This window comes from Macadamia integrifolia, chromosome 4 (assembly GCF_013358625.1).
Source record: "Macadamia integrifolia cultivar HAES 741 chromosome 4, SCU_Mint_v3, whole genome shotgun sequence".
Classification (NCBI taxonomy): domain Eukaryota; kingdom Viridiplantae; phylum Streptophyta; class Magnoliopsida; order Proteales; family Proteaceae; genus Macadamia; species Macadamia integrifolia.
The window spans coordinates 20,453,396-20,469,531 of record NC_056560.1 but is presented as its reverse complement, the minus strand read 5'-3'; the positions used below and the strand labels follow the sequence as shown (position 1 = coordinate 20,469,531).

Genomic DNA, 16,136 nt, shown 5'->3' with positions numbered 1-16,136 from the left:
GGATCGAAATTCTGATTTACAAAAATCTTTTCTTCCTTAATTCTGATCTGTTATATTGCTGCCTTACTTTGGCTATTCTTGGTTGTTCTTAGTTTAAAAGTTCCTGCAGTTTTGGGACTGGATTGGTTGTCAAATCTAGTCCTACATTAAGTGGTATCAGAGCATGGCTGGGAAAACACCCCTACCCTAGCTTCTCTTATGGAGATGCTACAGACTATGAGGACTGAGATGAGGGCTGAACAGCAAACCTTACGGACTGAATTGAAGGCTGAGTTGAAGGCTGAATTGGATGCCAGGTTGTTGAATGAAGAGACCCCACCCCAACAGCCTACTGGCAGTTCACGTACAACACCCGAAGTGGACACTCCAATGAATGTGGTTACTCAGTTGACTAATAGGAGAGCAAACCCTAATCTGAGAGCACCACAGAGGGTTCCAGTAGCACAACCCACTTTTGAAGAGCATGTAAGAGGATATTTTGAGACAGAGCGTCCCGTGCAGCAGAGGTATTCTGGAGATTCACAGAAGGTCAAGCTCGATCTGAAGGAGTTTGATGGGAGATATGACCCCCAATTGTTCTATGATTGGGTAGTGGCACTAGACGACTATTTTGACTATTATGAGTTACCTGAGGAACGGAAGATGAAACTAGCTCGTGCTAAGCTAGTTGGGGCTGCTCGTGAGTGGTGGAGGACCTATGAGCTAGAGTTGGAAGACCGTGGTAGAGAACCTACTAGTTGGGAAGAGATGAAGCTTGAGTTATCAGATAAATACTTGCCACGCAACTTCAGAGCTCGCATACAAGACCAGCTAGACTCTCTTCGTCAAGGGTCTATGACTGTTGCCGAGTACATGAACAAGTTTGACGCACTTTATTCTCGTACAGGCATAAGGGAGAATGAAAGGCAACTGTTATCTCGGTTTCGACTGGGATTACGAGTTGAAATCAACAGGGGTATCGGAGTTGTTGAAGTGCACTCAGTGAGGGATTGTTTTGACAAGGCCCTACGAGCAGAGGAGCTTCTAGCACAGCCAGTTAGAAGGTTTGGTTTCCAAGCTGGGGAGGTAAAGAAGAATTTTCCAGCCACTAAACCTAGTAGCTCAGCACCTCCAAAATCCACTTTTCCTCCACGAGCTGATCATAAAGGAAAGGCACCCATGACAGGTAGTAATAAGGTACAGTGTTTCCATTGTCAAGAGATAGGACATTTTGCTAAGTCTTGTCCGCATAAGCAGAGGATTAATGCAGTAGCTGAGGTTGAAGACTCCAATGAGGAGGATGAGTCAGCTCTTTATCCCTACCCATTAGATGATGATGATGATGGTGGATATGACTATGATATGGAAAACACTAATGAGGATGATACCCAGGGAATAAATATTGTTACTCGCATATTGGTGGCTGAAACCAAAGGAGAGGATTGGCGACGTAACTGCATATTCTACAGCCGTATGAAGTCAGGTGAGCATACTTGTCAGATTATCATTGATAGTGGCAGTTGTGTCAACGTTGTTTCTGAAGCCTTTGTGAAGAAAGCAACCTTGAAAGCTGACCCACATCCTCAGCCTTATAAGGTATCCTTGCTGAATGGTAATACCTTAGAGGTGAATAAGAGGTGCTCAGTTCCTTTGAAACTTTACCGATATGAAGAGAAAGTTTGGTGTGATGTGATCCCAATGAAACTCACAGATGTATTGCTTGGTCGTCCCTGGATGTATGACAATGATGCCATGGTTGGAGGGAAGAAGAATCTGTGTACTTTCATGTGGAAGGGAGTTCCTACAACTTTCTATCCGGTAAATGTGCCGGCTGAAATACGGCGGAAGAGATCATTAAGGTCAAATCAGAAGGGCATTGACAATGAGAAGAAGGTATTAGCTCTGCCCACAAAGGAGTTGCTAACTATTTCCCATAAACAGTTTTTACACACAAGTCATGAGACTGGAATGGTTATGGCACTTGTTACCAGGGAAGTCACTCCCCAACCTGAAGTAACGTATAGTGCACCTATCAGAGAGCTCCTGTCTGATTTTTCTGACTTAGTCCCTGATGATCTCCCAGATGAGTTGCCTCCCATGAGAGACATACAGCATGCCATTGACTTGGTACCTGGTTCGGTTTTACCCAACCTTCCTGCTTACAGACTTAGTCCAACTGAGCATGCCGAGCTGAAACGGCAAGTGGATGGGTTACTACAGAAGGGCTTTATTGAGGAGAGCTTAAGTCCTTGTGCAGTACCAGCTTTACTCACGCCAAAGAAGGATGGTTCTTGGCGTATGTGTGTGGACAGCCGTGCTATCAACAAGATAACAGTCAAGTATAGGTTTCCTATACCACGACTAGATGATATGTTGCATATCCTGTCCGGGGCAAAGGTTTTTTCCAAGCTAGATCTGAGGAGTGGCTATCATCAGATTCGCATCCGTTCTGGAGATGTGTGGAAGACCGCCTTTAAGACCAAGGATAGCTTATATGAGTGGAAAGTCATGCCGTTCGGTCTGACAAATGCACCTAGTACTTTTATGAGGATGATGACACAGGTCCTTCATCCCTTCATTGGTCGCTTTTTGGTTGTTTATTTTGATGACATTCTGGTATACAGTAAGAACCAAGAAGAGCATAAGGATCACTTGAGGCAAGTCTTAAGAGTACTCCGTGCTGAGAAGTTATACATCAATCTCAAGAAGTGTTCCTTCATGCTGCCCAAGGTTGTATAGTGTCATCAATGGGTTCGGAACTTCAGTGCAGTAATGGCACCCATCACTGAATGTATGAAGTCGAGTAAAGGGAAGTTTGAATGGACAGTTGCAGCGACCAAAGCCTTCGCTCTTGTGAAGAGGAAGATGACCGAGGCACCCATCCTACGCCTACCAGATTTTGACAAAGTATTTGAGGTAGCTACAGATGCTTCACATGTTGGGCTAGGAGGCGTAATGCAAGGAGGCACCCCATATGAATGAGGCCAAGAAGCGCTATTCGATTATGATCTGGAGTTGTATGCAATCAGTTTGTATTTGCAATAAAGTACAAGGCGGGAAAAGAGAATACAGTGGCTGATGCACTTAGCCGAAAGTGCTCACACTTAACAGATACGAGGTGAGTATACATCTGATTCTGATTTCAGCACTGTCTTTAAAGGTGGGCAGCACTTAAAGTACTCTATTCATGACGGGTACTTGTTCTTTGGCACGCGGCTTTGTATCCCAAACTCTTCCCTACGTCATCACATCATACGAGAGTTACATGGAGGAGGATTAGGGGGACATTTTGGGAAAGATAAGACTCTTGCACAGGTGGCTGATCGATATTATTGGCCATGCATTGCAAAGGATGTCGATCATGTGATCAAGAGATGTGTATGTCAGTTGGCAAAAGGGGGAAAACAGAACACAGTTTATACTCTCCACTACCTGTTCCTCATGCACCGTGGCTTGATGTTAGCAAGGATTTTGTTCTTGGACTACCCCTTACTAGAGAACGATATGATTCCATTATGGTGGTTGTGGATCGTTTCTCTAAGATGGCTCATTTTATACCTTGTCGTAAGACTTTTGATGCTTATCAGGTTGCAAAGCTCTTCTTCAAGGAAGTAGTACGACTACATGGGCTGCCAACTAGTATTGTGTCTGACCGTGATGTTAAGTTCATGAGTTATTTTTGGAAGACATTGTGGTTGAAGACAAATACAAAGCTGAACTTTTCAACTGCATTTCATCCACAGACAGACGGACAGACAGAGGTGGTGAACCGTAGTTTGGGAAACTTGTTGAGGTGTTTGGTTCGAGACTATGAGAAGACATGGCCTTCTATTCTTGACATTGCAGAATTTGCCTACAACAGCTCAGTGAATAGGACAACAGGTCGTACTCCTTTTGAGATCTTGCTTGGAGTCCAACCTAAGCGGCCTATTGACCTTATGTCACTCCCACCCCAGGCTCGAGTTAGTATTGAAGCTGATGAGTTCTTACGTCATATCACTGAGGTGCATGCCAACGTCCGACGACGTATTGCCTTGAACAATGAGGTGTATAAGGCTTCTGTTGATCGTCATCGGCGTTATGTGGAGTTCAAACCTGGGGACATGGTGATGATTCGAGTAAATCCTGAACGGTTTCAGACAGGTGTCAATACCAAGTTACATCCACGAAAGATGGGTCCCTACAAGGTGCTGAAACGTATAGGACCTAATGCTTATGTGCTTGAGTTGCCTGATGACATGACCATAAGCAACGTGTTTAATGTGGCTGATCTTCACCTTTATGTTGGGCATCATTCAGATGATGGAGACTCGGAGCAAATGCTGAGGTTGCCTCAACTGAAGCCACCCACTTCTGAAGTTATTGAAGACGTCTTGGATGATAATTACAAGACCTCCCGCCGTGGCACCGGTTATCACACTTTTCTTGTCAAGTGGAAAGGCCGTCCCCGTAGTGACTGTACTTGGATTCATGCTGATGATTTCAAGAGACTTGATCCCGACTTGTATGAGCGTTACATGTCCTTATCCATTCGTCGGAGTCGAATGTTTCCAAGCCGGGGAGAGTTGATGCAGATTCTTCACCAAACTAGGCTTGTTTTATTAGGAATAAGCTTAGGGTTGGGTTGTATACGTGTTGGGCCTTCAGTCCATGTGGTTCGGAGTATATTGGGCTACTTTTATGGGTCTAAACTAGGGGTTCTAAGGTTGCATACGGGATTCAGTGATATGTTTCCTTTTTCTTTAGTTTCCTTTTTAGATGGGGTTATTTAGTTTCTAATTTTCAGTCATAAATTAGTTTCTGTTTCCAGTTTAGCAACTAAAGGACTTTCTATTTTGTAAGTTTCTATTTTCAGTTTTAGTAACTAGTTGAGTTTCTAATTTTTAGTTTCCTATTTCAGTTTTTGGAAACTAAAGTTAGTTTCTATTTCATGTAACCCCTATCACTGTTATAAATAAAGATGATGGCTCTTTTAATGAGCTACGATTTTTACAAAACTACATGGTTGCTGCTGCTGTTTTCTCTGCGAGAGAACTTCCTTGTGTTTGATCAAGGTATTGGGTTGGTGTTCGATCCGACGACTCTTTGCGGCGAGAAGTCCAAGAGGTTCATCTTCAAGTGCTCCTTTTCTCCTTCCAGGTTTTTTTTTTTTCAAGGAGTTTATTGCTGTTCAACGAACCAGGTATTTAAATTCCAATTCTGCCCAGATTTGCCTTAGATTTCACAATCGGCTCTCTGCTACCTGAAGCACTTCCAGCCATTGGTTTGAGCTATAATTTTGGTCAATCTTTCCTCCCTACCCAAGAGAGACTCGACCTTGGTTTGGGCTGATTCTGGCCAGCCAATTTTAAGATATTAAAATTCTCTTGAATTCTGTCCTGTAGTGACCTTACAGCACAGGAACCAGAACCGATAGGTCTGATTTGTCCTCTTCTGTTTCTGTGGATGTTTATTCTGGTCTGTGAACTGTTAGGCTTCTATTCCTACTTCTGGTTAGGCCTATTATCTGGTTTATAGTCTGAACTCATAGACTCCAGTTTCTGGGATCGAAATTCTGATTTACAAAAATCTGTTTCTTCCTTAATTCTGATCTGTTATATTGCTGCCTTACTTTGGCTATTCTTGGTTGTTCTTAGTTTAAAAGTTCCTACAGTTTTGGGACTGGTTTGGTTGTCAAATCTAGTCCTACATTACGTTCACTGGTCCCTTCTCCTCCCGTCACCAAATCCGACTTTGAGACTCATCACGGCCCTCCACAGCCCGCTACATCACCGCCCTCACCCGCCTCCTCTAATCCCTCACCTAAAGGCTCTGACTATTGGGATGAAGATGAATTCGAAGGTCTTCCCATCACCGAATCCTCGCAAACGCCGCAAGAAACCACCACTCCATCTTCCCCGGTCGAGGATCCCAAACCCAAAATTTCGTCGCCAAAGCTTCGGTCTTACACTATGGGAGTTTGGTTTTTCTACCGAGTAATCGAAAATGGGTTGTGAAGGATTTGGCTATTATCTCCGAGTCCAGGGAGGTTGCTGAAGATTTGATCACCGAAACTAGGGTTTATTTTTCTCTGTTAACCACAAGAGAATAAGAAAGAGAGAAGAGAGGGGAACCATGGATATCATAAATGGAACAGAAACAAGGTTACCAAACACCTTCAAATCCGTTTCTGTTCCCATAAAAAGGAACTTATGTTTCTGCCGTTTATTGAAACAAAAACGGCAGAAACGTTATCAAACGAGCCCTAAAATTACACATCATATAATCCATTTTCATTCTGTTTATCTTTTTTTTTGTAATAAATAATTCGTTACCAAGCGAATAAAGAAGGAAAACAGCCCCTAGGAAGGAGAGGGGGAAGAAAAAAGGACTAACTCATAAGGGATTACTGATGGAGCTAGGGAGCTCCCAGGAGTTTACAATATGACAATTTCTAGGGGAGGAATTACAAGTGGTAGAATTCCGAGAGTTTTTTGCTTTGACATCAAAGAATATGGAGCCCCAAATCTTCTCAAGCGGGCGGGAGTTGGAGGTTCATTTCTGATGATTTCTTTCCATCCAAATCTGGTTTACTGTAGAGCAGAAAGCCAGCCTTCCAACAACATCACAGATAGATTTTCCCTGAAAAGTCATGTCCACCCAAATCCACTCCCTTTGAAAGGGAAGGATTCTCCTGTTGTCTGGCCAGCATTTGGCAAGGATCCCTTTCCAGATGGAAGAAGAGATGGTACAAGCAAAGAAGAGGTGCTCTATAGTCTCCATCTCATTGCCACATAGGATACACATAAGATCAACTTGAATGCCTCTCTACATAAGGAAATGATTTGTAGGCAAGGAGTTAGTAAACATTCTCCAAGCCATGAAACTCTGGCGGGGGGATGTGATGCTTGAACTATATGAGCCGATGCCATGGGGAAGCTAAGCCCCGAGTCCTGACTAACTCCCAAGCAGCCTTAGAAGAGAAGGGCATCCATAGAACAGTGTCCTGGCTATGATGGCAGGATATTGGAATGACCGGCAAAGAGTTCCAAATATCCGCAAGAGGAATCAAATAATGCTCCGGGGGAGACCAGTTGCCTGAAGATAGAACATCAGACACTAGGGCCAACTTGGAGAGGCCCGAGTTATAGATTCTTTTGGAGCTTATAGTGTGGTAAAGTATTCACTTGGGGTGCCAAGGGTCAAGCCAAAGATAAGTATCGGCTCCATTGCCAATCAGAGAAAAGCAAGTTGAAGATATAGTGGGCCGGATAGCAATGATTTTATGCCACACCCAAGAGGCATCAACAGGAATTTTTACCGTCCAAAAAGAATCCGATCTGAGGGGATTTGAGAAAACTCATTCAACCCATATACTCTTCTTCTTATAAATGATCTTCCAAGCCAATTTGATAATACCAGCCATGTTAACATCCTTGATCCTTCTCAACCCAAGCCGCCCTTCAGATTTAGGAAGGCAGAGTGCAGCCCAGCTGATAGGACGAAAAAATCTAGAGCATTCAAATCATTTCCAAAGGAAAGAGGCAAAAATGGACTCCAATTTGAAAATGATAGACTCCATAAAGCCATAAATACCCGACTAGTAAATGTAAGAAGCTTGGAGAACTGATCTAATGAGCTCAAGGCGACCTGCAAAAGATAGAAGCTTTCCTTTCTAGAGTTGGAGGCGCTTCCTAATAAGGTCAAGCATAAGAGTACAATGATGGGCATAGTTGTACGTTCTACTTATCTTAAAACCTCTTGATTCCAAAGTTGATATCCGTAACTCCAATGTAGCATTAATCCCAACTTTTGTCTCTTCCACCAAAACAATATCATTAGCAAAGAGCATACACCATGGAACCTCATCTTGAATGTTATGCGCAAATAAAATAAGGGTTTAAAGCAGATCCTTGATGCAGACTCATTGTAATAGAAAAATCACTATCTTGCCCTCCCACAATTCTCACAGTAGTCATTACATCCTCATACATACTTTTTATTAATATCTGCATATTTATTTAATACCCTTCTCCTCTCTATTATGCCAGATTAGCTCCCTTCATAGGTTATTTCTAAGTCAATAAAGACTATATGGAGATCCTTCTTGGAAGTTCTAAACTTTTCAATGAGCCTCGAGTAAGTAAATAACTTCAATCTTGGATCTACCTGGCATAAAACCAATTTGGTATCCCTTCTCATGTGGGCTTCAATAACCTTCTCCCACAATTTCATAATACGACTCATTAGTTTTATGCTGGAAACTACATAGTCCCAGAAATAAGTGAACTTTAACACAAACTTCCTCCCAGATGTGAGTATATACTATAAACTGACGTATGCTAAATTGCTAACAGTACAACTGTGTTATAGTTTAGCGAATTGAACCGTAAGAACAGCTCTAGAGCTTTGGTTGAAAGCGGTAAGAGCAACCAAAAGTCTCCGAACATACGAAGTACACAGAAAAAATAAACAAAAAGGGACTTCAATTTTGGAACATGCATCTTTCGAGAACTATTTGGAACTTCTCCAAAACAATGAAAAATTATTGGAGGAAATAAAAATAAATAAATAATATAATATAATAATTTAAAAAAAAAAAAAATATATATATATATATATATAGGGTTTCCGTATTTGGAACTTACAATTTTGAAGGAATTCATACTTCATGATGGCAGTAGAATTATCCTCAGTGCTTCTAACTTTCCCAAGAAATCGACCAGGAGCCGATTCAACAAACTCGTCTTCCTCGTTGAAGTCAAAAACTGCTAATTTTTCGCGAGAAGAGTTCCCCATCATTCGCGATGATAGCAAGGATGTTAAACCCTGAAATCCACGGGGCGAGATGACAATCATGTAGAGTTAAAGCTTAAATCATCAAAGAACCCTCCCATCGTCGATCGTTTAATCGAATTGATTCAGATCTCAGAAGATACACTGCTGATTTCGAATTTACGAACTCGCGAGGGAAAAATTGACTCTGCTAGATTAGCAAACGAAACCCGCAGAACGGTCCACACGTTGGTCGGTGTGCCCTCGTTTTAATAAAGATAGCCGAGAGTCGGGACCCAGACCAGTGTTTAAAGGAGCGATGGAAGTTCTAATACATTGAGTACATGACGCGTCATAAGTATGCCCTATATGTATTTGACGAGGGTATTTTAGTGAAATGAAAAAACATTGATGGATAAAATGTAACCTCGCAGAAGGACTTTTGTTTTTCGCTTTTATACGAGTGTGTGGGGGGACGCATGGACATCGGCAACAGCCGCAACACTGTTCCTACAACCATGGATCAGATATATGCCAAATCAAAAGGGTGTCAATTTAAGTCAGGAACCAGGAACCAGGATCCATCCCAGAGAATTTAGAACCTCTCTAATTTCTAACTCTTAATTGTGTAATTATTATATACATGATTTATATATTGGGAAAAGGTTGAGTATGGCGTTGATATCAAGTATGCTAGCACCCATTGTGTCTATCTCTCTCTTCCTTTTTTTCTGAAATGACTCTCATATCTTTCCTGAATGATACTCCATCATATGTTTTCTATTGGTGCTATCCGCTAGCATACTTGGAGCCCGTTTGATAACGTTTCAAGAAACGCATTTTGCGTTTCTGTTTCCAGAAACAGCAGAAACGGAGCAACAAGCGTTTGATAAAACTGTTTCTTTTCACTTATTTTTAGAAATAGAAATAGAAATTTGTACTAATTTATGGTTCAAGAAACAACCCAGGCAAAGCAAGTTCAACTTTTCTAAAAACATGACTTATCAAACACCTTCAATTCCGTTTCTGTTTCTAGAAACGGAAATTTATGTTTCTGTCGTTTCTTGAAACATAAACGGCAGAAACGTTATCAAACGGGCCCTTGATATCGGCGGCATACCTATCCCTCTCCCTTATATATATTTTTAAATCAAACGATTATAGGAAGGCATTTGAAGGGTTAAAATTGATTTGAATTCCAAAAAACTTTTACAATTTAAACTTTTGCAATTGTTCAGTTTAAAAAAATATAGAAATGTCCCATGCACATAAAGAATTGGATAAGAATTGAACGATTAAGAATTGGAGAGGCTCAGGATCTCATCCCAGACCATCCCACTAAAACTCGTAATCGACTTATCTAATTTCATGGATCCAATGTATAGTGCATTGGTTGTAACTTCAAATTGCATTGGATGCAGCCTCTATTTGAAGAGTAGGTGCCAAGAGTGTGAATGATCCAAATTACTCATTTAGGAATAACTAATAGTTATAAGTTATAATGTTTACAATGCACTATGGTTTAGGGTGTCGTACTTTCATATCACATTATCGTTTTGAGTTCAAACTTTGATCCGAGGAAGACCCACAGAGGGTGAGATCAAGTTGCAAACCAAGTACTCTCTCTCTCTCTCTCTCTCTCTCTCTCTCTCTTTTGCACACACAACATATAGATTCACATTTGTGTTTTCCCCCGACATGACTACATGAATTTAATAAATTGAGATTTACATTTAATTTGGTGTTGGTGATTTGGAAGTGTAATTTTTCGAAAAAAATCCTCTGCCACAGGTGCGGCTGTGCGGCTAGGATTCGATGGCAGGCATGGCATCGAGGGGTGTACCGATGTCATCTCTGCCGTCCGATGCTCACCGCACAGCCACACCCGTGGCAGAGGATGAAAGCCCGTGTAAATTTTGGGCTTAGCTGAGTGTTTGTATGCTTAAATTTTTATTTTATTTTTGGTATGCGTAGAAATTTTATCTGTATAACTAGGATTTTTGTACATAGTTCACTGTTTGATATATATATTTTTTTCTTTTTGGTAGAACTGTTTGATATTTTGAGTGTTTGGAATTAAGGAACTAGACCATTCCATTATTTTACGGGACCGGATCAAAGTGTTGAGATCATTTAGTAAACAAGACGGTTATGGGGATTGGTGTACTTGGGACTAACCTGAGAGGAACTATTGATGGAGTTGATACACCTAAAAGTGGTGCCTATTGAAATTCATGGAAGGCTTTTTCGGCCGAGGGATTTACATAAAGGGCGTATCAGACTTGTCTCCTATGCACTCGCCACAAATACCAATAGATAAATTACAATGCGAGAGTTCCAACTTATGTTTCCCCCGTGGAACAAGATATTTCATTATTGAATCCAACAAGGACTCTAGTAAAGTAGAAAGCCCCCAAACTGCATTGCACAAGCAAACCAACAACTGAGGAAGATATTCTTTGTTTCCACTGCATCTAAACAAAAGGGGGAGGTAATGATTCCAAATAAACAAATTGCGATGCCTTGACCCAAAGGAAGCAAGGGATCAAAGCACATGGACAGTCTTTCAACTGCTTGTCAATTTGTAGGGACAAAAGATGAGTAATCCAATATTGAACATTTGACAATGCATTGGAAACAAATAAATTCCAAATGACCTCCAAATAGAAGTAGCTAAGTTGCAAGTAAGGAAGATAAGATTCGAGTTCACATGATAAAAGTGGCAAAAGGGGTAGTGAGTAGGATAAAAAGTCTCCAATTAGATAGAAATCCAGGATGAGGGACCCTATTGTGAAGAAACTTCCGAATAAAGGACTTTACTTTAGGAGCAATATTGAAATGACCCTTAGCCGAAGGAAACCATATGTAAGTATCATCCATTTCATTAAAGGGAATAGGGATAGATAAAATTAAATGTGCCACTTCAATAGGCGACCAATAAAATACTAAATCAGCTTTCCATGTCCTAGAAGTTTGATCAATAAGATCAACAATTATCATAGGAGCTTTCCAAGAAAGGGGGAAAGGAGCCAATGAAGGAATAACTATGGGAATCCATGGATCAATTAATGGATTAACTGATCTCCCATGACCAATCCGAATGTGAATACCTTTAACGAGGAGCCTTATAACCTGAAGAATATATTTTAAACCCCAAGAGCATGGGAAAGAGTGGAGGCATGATGAAATTATGTAGAAAGAAAATACTTAGATTTCATCATGCAAGCCCAAAGGGACAGATGTGGTGTAAGAAGTGGCCTAGCCTACGTAAAACCTTCTTCATATGGTAAGATATTTGAGATTAAGTCCACAAGATGTCTTAGACTTGCATATTGTCTTCCAACCGATGGTGGGAATAATGGTGGAAATTTGAAATTTATTCCATTAGAGATTAGACCAATGAAATCTCCTACTAAAAGGATAAATGTCTTTAAGAATAGAACGAGATAACTGAAAACATGTCACGGCTATTTTGGTATGCATTCCCATTCTAGAAGTGTTATTGACTAAGAATGAGAAATTGTTTGATGCATATTAGTAAAAAACAGTTCTTAATTTTTGGATGTTTAGGATTTCATTGAACACCTAATGGGTGTCTACTTCACCCAAAAATATGAGCAATCAAAATTGGGTGCCAATTACACAATTTGAGATTTTTTTTGGATTGACAAATTTTAAAATATGGGAAACCTTTCTCGCAAACAGAGATCTTCAAATGTTAGTAGGTTATAAATGACAATACATACCATATAACATTTTTTTGGTCCAGAATGCATTCTACACCCAGAATGCGTTCTAAGAACGTGAACCAAACACAAGGCATATAATGTAGTGGCATGTGGCTAATAAAATAAACTGAATGATAGTTTATTTTCTAGCCGCAGTTAAAAGCTTTAATTTCCAGCTACTCAATCTGGAGTTCACAAGAAGTAGGTTTGAACCATAACTTTTTCTTCCTCCATCACCAACATATAGAATTTTGAAATAGATACCCTGAACATTGTCATTACGGATTTGAAACCTTTCAAATAGTGCGTTGCCATTCAAAATTAATTAAAAAAAAAAAAATAGAAAATATCATTAGAATATATTATAATTCAAAATTATTCAGAAATACTGACTCAAAATTTTGACAAGAATCAGCTGTTTTATTGTGACTTAGGCAAAACAAGCTAGTCATGAATGACTCAGTATGATTTGGTTCGAGTTTTGTTATTTTTTAATAAATGATGAATTTACATAACTCTTGACTAGATTTCTAATATTTTGATCAAACTCAACATAATTTTTCAAATTAAAACCTGATTTACCAACAATACTCTAGCGTAGAAAACATGACACAAGAAGATCACGCTCTCTCCCGTGTGACCCGCCTAACTTTTTATGTGATTACTTACAAGGTATATGTGGAAGTAGAACCTGTTTTCCTCAGTCAAAGTTCGTCAGCTATACTTAATAAAAAAAAAAAGTTTGCGAAAATCTTTGGAAGTATCGATAAAAAATAAAAAAAATATTCAGGGAATATCGATGCACGACATAAGACTAATTCCTGGAAAATCTTCGGAGAAACCAGAGAAAGAGTAGAAAGGGGGAGTGAAGTGGTAGTTATCGACGCAATAAATATAGAGGTTGATTAATGGTAAGCGTTGGAGGCCGTTGAACGTATGAAAGCTCTATTTTAATTCAAGTGGTTGATCAGTTCACCTAATAATAAACGGTTAAATGTCGACCGGTAGCTCACTCAATCTTGGCGTCAGTCAATTTGCTGGATCCAATTGCTGCTAACTCGCTCCTTTCATTAAACCCTAGATCTAGAATCTTCAGCCATAGTTAGAAAGCTCGAGAGTCGACATCGGAGCTCTAATGGCGGGTTTCTTATCAGTACTTCGTCGCTTATACCTTGGAACCTACAATTGGGCTGTCTTTGTTGGATGGCAAGTTCATATTCTCTCTCAGATGCTGGGATTTCATGAACTATATCTTTGAAAATCTGGTTTTTAACTGTAGTTTTTGTTCAATTGTTTCAAAATTTCTATTCGGTTTCTTTCAGGGCAAGTGTTCTGTATCATGCTTTGAGGACTTTGAACGGACCCGGCTTCGAACATGTTTACGCTGCTGTGGAAACGCCTCTTTTTTTAGCTCAAACTGCTGCGGTTTTGGAGGTATTAAAAATAATTGAATTTGTTCTACATTTTTTTTTTTTTTTATCTAAGGTGCGTAGAGAGGTAGAGAGTAAATCACGTTTTTCTTCCTTTTTGTTCCGAAAAAGGTTTGGTTAGATCCCCAATTTCGGCGACATTGCCGCAGATCGGTTCGAGGTTGTATTTGACTTGGGATCCTTGCTCTGGAAATGGGGGAGAAGCATGTGATGCATGTATATAACAAAAAGCCTGAATTTAAAGTTTAGAAATCAATCGATGGATTCACTACTTGTCCATATAAACAAAAAGTATGTCGCTTTATAAGAATAAAATACTATGGAAAATTGTGAAATAAAAATAGAGTAAGATGTTAACAGAAGCAAGAGGTGGAGGAGGAACAGATAAAGCACATATATGATATATCATTTGGAGGAATAGCACCTCAAGAAGAGTTAAATTGCAGGTCTTTACTACAATTTGCTTACTCACCCAAAAGGAAAAAAGTTGAAATTTATTAGGCCATCCAGTCTCTTTCTTTGTAAGCTCAATATCGGGTGGCGACAGTCTGGAAGTAGTTCTTTCTTCACATTCATTGATGCATGCCACACTCTGTGATTACATCTGCCGGATATTTGATTAATTCACGCCTATGTTTTTTTTGGCTGGTCATTTTGTCTTAATTGCAGATGCTGAATATTATTGTATGTCTTAATCGCGGATGCTGATACTATTGTGTTACTCTTAATTGCAGATTATTAGATATTCTTTCTTTGGCATGAAAGAGGTGCTTGGTTTTGCACCTTCATGGCTCCTGTGGTTGAGGTACAGTTTGTTTGAATCGACTTAGCTTCTGTTCACCGTTGAGGCTTCTGCTCCCGGCATTTATTTCGTCAATGTCAATGATATTGCAGGTACAGCACATTTTTGGGATTATATCCAACAGGCATTAGCAGTGAAGTTGGTCTAATATACCTTGCCCTACCATTTATCAAGGTAATGAACTTAATTAGACATCCACAGTCCATTCTCTCCCTTCTCCCTTGCCCTGCCCCTGCCCCTGCCCCTGCCCCTATTCCCTGCATAGAATTGCATCATTGGTGACTCTTGGAATGTGCATTTATTCAACAAGGTATATACACATTTATGGGCCATTGAAGTACTCAGCTTTTCCTCATCCATAGGTAGTCAATTCCATTGTTCTACCATTGGCTTGGATTAATGATTCATACTAAGAAGTATGCAAGAAGTAGAAATAGGAAAGATATCCATTCTTGGATATGGTTGGCACTTATCAGAAGGATTTCTACCAAGATCTTTTGGGGCATGTTGACCTGATTGGAAGTCTAGATCTTTTTGATATGCATGTGCATAGTACAAAAAGATATGACATTGGTTGCAGAAATGATTTTTCTAATGTTCGGTAAATTTTTTTTTTTTTGGGGGGGGGAAGGGAAGAAGCAACCAGGAACCCTGTCCCTATCCAGTATCTTTTTTCTGGAACATCAATTAGTACACTTGTTCTGATTTTACAAATATAGGCCTCACCGATTTGAAATTATTCAGGAATCTGAAAAGTATTGCATAAGGATGCCAAACAAATGGAACTTCTCTTTCGATTACTTCTATGCTGCAATTCTTGCCCTTGGGATCTACGTTCCAGGTATAGATTTTCTTCTCATTTTGCTCATTGATTTGTTTGGTTGCCAGATGCTTTTTGTTTTGATGATGTGATCTTATTGCAGGAAGTCCACACATGTACCAATATATGCTTATGCAAAGGAAGAAAGCTCTCTCCAAGCCTAAGAAAGAGTAGCATGGAACCAAATGATCTATTATTATTTCGCCCTGTTTTCATTTTTGTTATTGGGTAGATTTTTGGTCTTCTTTTGGTTCAAGGGTAGATGCGTGTGTTGATATGGATCTTCCATTTATCCATGGATTCTTTGAAAGCTATAAATTTGGATGATTCATGTTAAGCTTTCACTTCCCCAAGTAAATACTCTTGGCATTGCCACGTTATCAGCATCCTATGGGAGAATGCAACTCTGTTCCCCCCTCCCCTTTGTTTTAGAACATCCTTGGAAATGTTTTTAATCCTTCAAGTCTGATATAACATTACAAACTGAAAAGAACCTTCAAAACGCTTAATACACTCAAACATACATGATTTATTTAAGGAAAATAAAAATTACATGAATGGTTGACTAGTGACACAACTTGAATCTTCATGATCTGTAATACCCTGCCGCCTCCCACGACATA

At 39.9% G+C, this 16,136-nt stretch overlaps 1 protein-coding gene across 1 annotated transcript; it reads left to right on the top strand.

Moving 5' to 3' along the window:
* The first annotated feature begins 13,235 nt into the window (after nt 1-13,235).
* Nucleotides 13,236-15,899, top strand: LOC122075130 (very-long-chain (3R)-3-hydroxyacyl-CoA dehydratase PASTICCINO 2A). The gene is given in 7 exon segments (XM_042640039.1): nt 13,236-13,667; nt 13,784-13,900; nt 13,971-14,098; nt 14,561-14,696; nt 14,786-14,867; nt 15,438-15,534; nt 15,617-15,899. Coding segments are annotated over 7 exon segments (702 nt in total). The 5' UTR covers nt 13,236-13,596; the 3' UTR covers nt 15,688-15,899.
* Nucleotides 15,900-16,136: the final 237 nt, after the last annotated feature.